The sequence below is a fragment of the Sceloporus undulatus genome, chromosome 5, assembly GCF_019175285.1.
Source record: "Sceloporus undulatus isolate JIND9_A2432 ecotype Alabama chromosome 5, SceUnd_v1.1, whole genome shotgun sequence".
Taxonomy (NCBI): Eukaryota; Metazoa; Chordata; class Lepidosauria; order Squamata; family Phrynosomatidae; genus Sceloporus; species Sceloporus undulatus.
In genome coordinates this window covers 100404077-100409462 of record NC_056526.1, presented here as the reverse complement: position 1 = coordinate 100409462, position 5386 = coordinate 100404077, and the positions used below count along the sequence as shown (strand labels likewise).

The window sequence follows — 5386 nt, the reverse complement described above, 5'->3', positions numbered from 1 at the left end:
GCTTTATTTTTATACCGCTTTTCCCAGGTGATCAAAGCGGTTCACAAAATCGTTTAAAACTTAGACATCATAAAAACAACCTTACAAAAAACAATAAACATTGAACAACATGCAATAAAGACAAGCAAGATGGTGGTCAGGAGGATGGCTCTTCTTCTTAGCAGGCAGAGGCCTGTTGGTACTGGCCTGCTTCTCTCCCCCTCAAGATGGTGGTCGGAGAACTGGAGAACAGGAGAACAGGAGAAATCCCAGCAGACCGGAGGAGGGCAAACGTTGTCCACATCTTCAAAAAGGGGAAAAAAGAGGATCCCAAACATTACCATCCAGTTAGTATGGCATCAATACCAGGAAAGATTCTAGAGCAGATCATTAAACAGAGAGTCTGTGGACATCTAGAAAGCATTTCCATAAACACAAAAAGTCAACATGGGTTTCAGAGAAACAAGTCATGCCAGACAAATCTGAGCTCCTTTTTTGATAAAATTACCAGCTTGGGAGATGAAGGGAATGCTATGGATATAGTGTATCTTGATTACACTAAGACCAAGGTTCCCCATGACATTCTTGCAAACAAGCTGGTAAAATGTGGACAAGGTATCTGTTACATGGATTTGTAATTGGTTGACTTGCTGAACCCAAAGGGTGCTCCACAATAGCTCCTCTTCAACCTGGAGAGAAGTGACCAGTGGGGTCCCACAGGGCCCAGTGTTATTCCAGATTTTTATCAATGACTTGGATGACAGAATTGGAGGCATACTTATCAAATTTGCAGATGACACCAAATTAGGAGAAGTAGCTAACACCCCGGAGGGCAGGATCAACATTCAAAATGACCTGAATTTTGCTGGGCCAAAGCTAACAGAAAGCTGGGCCAAAGCTAACAAAATGAAATTCATTATGGAGAAATGTAAGGTACTGCACTTAGAGCAGAAAAATTAAATGCACAGATATAGGATGGGGGACACCTGGCTGAATGAAACTACATGTGAAAGGGATCTAGGAGTCCAAGTAGACCACAAGTTGAACATGAGTTAACAGTGCGATACAGCAGCTAAAAATGCAATTTTAGGCTGCATCAGTAGACTTATAGAGTCTAGATCAAGATAAGTAATAGTGCCACTGTATTCTACTTTGGTCAGGCCCCACCTGGAATATTGTGTCCAGTTATGGGCACCAAAATTCAAAAAGGATGTTGAGAAACTGGAACGTGTCCAAAGGAAGGCGACTAAAATGGTGAAGGGACTGGAAACCATGCCCTTTGAGGATGACGTAGGGAGCTGGGTATGTTTAGCCTGGAGAAGAGAAGGTTAAGAGATTATATGATAGCCCTGTTTAAATATTTGAAGGGATTTCATATTGAGGAGGGAACAAATTTGTTGTTTCTACTGCTCCAAAGACACTAGGACCAGGAGCAGTGGATGCAAGCTACAGGAAAAGAGATTCCACCTCGACATTAAGAGGAACTTTCTGGCAGTAAGGGCTGTTCAACAGTGGAACATATTCCCTCGGAGTGTAGTGGAGTCTTCAAACAGAGGTTGGACAGCCATCTGTTGGGTGTGCTTTGATTGAGAGTTCCTGCATGGCATGGCAGGACCATGTTGATCTGATAAAATCATATGAATGTGGCCATTAGGTGGCGCTGTAGCAGAATTTATTACAGTTCTAAGTGGCAGGTACAAGTGTCTGCATTTTGAAACAGTGCATCATGGGAAGGCTGATGCAATTGTCAACTGTCACTGAGTCAGAGTGAGGCGGTTGGTGTTACTGTAACTGCCTCAGAAGGTTGTTGTTATCGTTGGTTGGTTGGCAAAGTAACTTATTTGTGAGTATTCCAGATGGATGTCTTATACTCTGTGTAATCTTTGTAAATAGTTTGTAACAAAGATTAAAGAACCCTAATTTGAGAGAAACCTCATTGTACAGTGGTACCCCGGGATACGAATGCGCCGGGTTACGAATTTTTCGGGATACGAAAAAATCCCATAGGGATTTATTGCTTCGGCTTACGAAGGTTTCTTCGGGTTACGAAAAAACCGCGGCGCTATTTTCCGCCACCGGAGGGCAGCAGAGAGCTATTTTTCCATTAGCGCCTATGGGAATTCGGCTTACGAAGGTATTTCGGGTTACGAAATTAACCGCGGAACGAATTAATTTCGTAACCCGGGGTACCACTGTACTGAGATGCATTCCTGTGTGTGAGAGGAAATTTGCCACACAACTAAGATTCTTCACAAAGATTCTTCTGGGTGTCTTGCCCACGTACATAAACTCTGCTTGTGTCTGGCTTCGACATGGGTTATGAACCCAGCACTCACCTTTTCTCCTTGACATGGCAAGGGGCTGGACTGGATGACCCTTGTGGTCTCTTCCAACTCTATGAATCTATGATTTCATAGCAATGGAATTGGATAACCCTCCTCAATCTTATTTCTCATTGCTCTTCTTTATGAAGCCTACCATACAAGGAATCAAAGAAATAAAAAACCAATGGTTGCAAATTTATCTTCTAATTTGGTCAAAATGGAAGCACATATAAATGGCTGATCACTCACCCAGTTGCCCCTTCCTAGCTCATAGGATTTTCTATTCACCAGAAAAACTAGGCCAATTTAACAGTTGAAAAGAACAGGGCATTTACCTTATCCATAATCCTTTCCAAAGAGGCAAACCTAAAACAACAGAAGAAATGGCTGCAGAATTAGCACCATTAAAAGTAAATTGGTTCCAGCTCCAACAAGTCCCCATTTCCTCACAAATTAATGTCACAGGGAGAATCCCCAAGATCCCTAACAGTCTTTGAAAAGAGGTATGATCCCACTTCTCAAAACAACAAAGGACCAACATCTTTGATCTGTACCTGTTTAAATGAGCATTCCTATCACAAAACCAAAGCTTGAAGGCAGCTTGGGAAATAGATTTAAACATTGTGACCCCTGATCACAATTGGACCAAATATGATCCTCACTTCCCTTTAAATTTCACTCAGTGTAAATCAGGGAAACTAATATAAAAACAATGCATAAATGGTAAATGACTCCTATAAAACTAGCCAAAATGGTGAGCTATGTCTCCCCCAAGTGCTGGCAAGGTTGTGATGCTACAGGATCATTTCTGTATATGTGGCTTGATTGTCCATACATGTCCATACATTTATGCTGGCACTCAGTTCTACAGCAAATTTCTTTAATCATGAAACAAATAATTACATTCCGCCCAAGTTTGCCCTTTCTTTCTATATATTTAGTTGCCAACTCCGTCTTGAAACATAAATCCTAAATAGATTTTCTTATAACGGCAGCCTGTTCAGAAATTTTTAAAGGCTGGAAAACTGGTGTAGTTACTTTAGAACTCTATGGCTCCTAGAAAAGCTCTCTTAGAAAATTAACTGTTATGGAGGACAAAATGGCCATGAAGCATTTGTAAATAAATGGTTCCCATTTATTGACTTTGTTAACACGGCATGACATCAGATACAACCACCATCAACCCACTTGAACTTATGGTTGGACATTTTAACATTGGACACCACATCAGTGAGCGTGGACTCCTTCAAAATCTGAACTATCTTCTTTAAAATGAAAAGAAAGCACCCTGGAAGCATGCAGTGAAATCGAGACTCTACCATTTCAAAATGATTGCTATCCAGTTACATTTGTTTTGTACTTGTTAAGTGTTTTTTAATTGTTTCCATGTTTTTAATCTTGTTTTATATAATAAACCTTTTTAAAAAAGAAAGCTGATTTCAGTAAATGTAGAGAAATATTGGTGATGATTGGTCAGGAATATTAATAGAGAAGGGGATTCATAAGGGATGGGAGTTTCTTAAAAGTGAGATACTGAAGGTACAATTTCAAACTGTTCTAGTGAAGGAGAAAAATGGGAAATGTCTAAAGAAACCAGGAAGGATGTAGTTTTAGACCAAATGTGTATTTGTTTTAAACAGGGAAGTGAATGTTAATCTACATTATCTTTTTTCCTTATGTTCTCAATATAGGTGTTAAGTATGTATACTATGTATTTACGTGAGGAATGATTTGTAATTTCAGAGGCTTCATGGGGAATTACCTCTTTGTCAAGAAGAGCTGGAGAAAGTATTTGATACTCTGGATGCAGATGGCAATGGTTCACTTACTCCAGAGGAATTCACCACAGGATTCAGTGAGTTTTAAAATGCAAATGGTGGCTCAGCAAACTTTCAGCTAATTGTTAATTTCTTCCCTATGGGCAAGTTCATATATTCACCTGCCTGTCTGGGGTAGTATGCATTTGTTACTCTGCCTCAGACTAAAAAACCTGGTTCTGGATAAAGAGCCAAGCATTATAACATGGCAGAGCAGGTCAGGCCTGGTAATATAAGAAAATGAAACTACTTGCTGGACGTGCTAAACACACGACTTTTTATACCGAGGGAACCCCAGCTAAAACAAAGTGATTTGGGCTCCACACTGCAATCCTGCTCCTCACATGGTCCTTTGTGACTCTTATTTGCACCAAGGGGCTCTGAATGAACTGGGGTGACTCTTGCTATTGCACCTATCCAATTGTTTTCAAAACTGTCAGAAACAAATTAACCTTTAGGTTTTACCTTTTTGATAGAAACCTCTTCCCACTGCAATTATACTTTCCATCCACACATATTAAATCTCTCTAGAACAGTGATCCTGGGAAGCTCTTACAGCTGTTTGCATTAGTTCTCATTTTAAGGTAGTTTAATAATACTTAAATAGCCACATAAAGTAGATTAAAATACCCATAGAATCCCAGAGTTGGAAGAGACTACAAGGGACATCCTGTCCAACACAATCAAAGTACTCCTGATAGATGGTCATCCAGCCTTTGTTGGACTCCATCACTCTACGAGAAAACACACTTCACTGTCAAATAGCTCTTACTGTTGGGAAGTTCTTCCTAATGTTTAGATGGAATCTGTTTGACTCTAGTTTGAATCATAGAATCATAGAGTTGGAAGAGACAGCACGGGCCATCCAGTCCAACCCCCTGCCATGCAGGAAATCAAAGCATCCCCGACAGATGGCCATCCAGCCTCTGCTTGAAGACCTCCAAGGAAGGAGACTCCACTACACTCTGAGGGAGTGTGTTCCACTGTCGAACAGCCCTTACTGTCAGGAAGTTCTTCCTAATGTTGAGGTGGAATCTCTTTTCCTGGAGCTTGCATCCTAATTATTCTGGGTCCTAGTCTCTGGAGCAGCAGAAAACAAGCTGGCATCCTCCTCAATATGACATTGTTTCAAATATTTAAACAGGGCTATCATAACACCTCTTAACCTTCTCTTCTCCAGGCTAAACATCCCCAGCTCCCTGAGTCGTTCCTCATAGGGCAAGGTTTCCAGACCTTTCACCATTTTAGTCGCCCTCCTCTGGACAC

At 40.8% G+C, this 5386-nt stretch overlaps 1 protein-coding gene across 1 annotated transcript in view; it reads left to right on the top strand.

Moving 5' to 3' along the window:
- CRACR2A (calcium release activated channel regulator 2A) overlaps nucleotides 1-5386 on the top strand; it is a 135929-nt gene that overhangs the window by 27011 nt on the left and 103532 nt on the right. The window contains exon 3 of the mRNA XM_042469236.1: nucleotides 4047-4158. Within this exon, the coding sequence (XP_042325170.1) occupies nucleotides 4047-4158 (112 nt within the window). The remainder of the gene's footprint in view (nucleotides 1-4046; nucleotides 4159-5386) is intronic.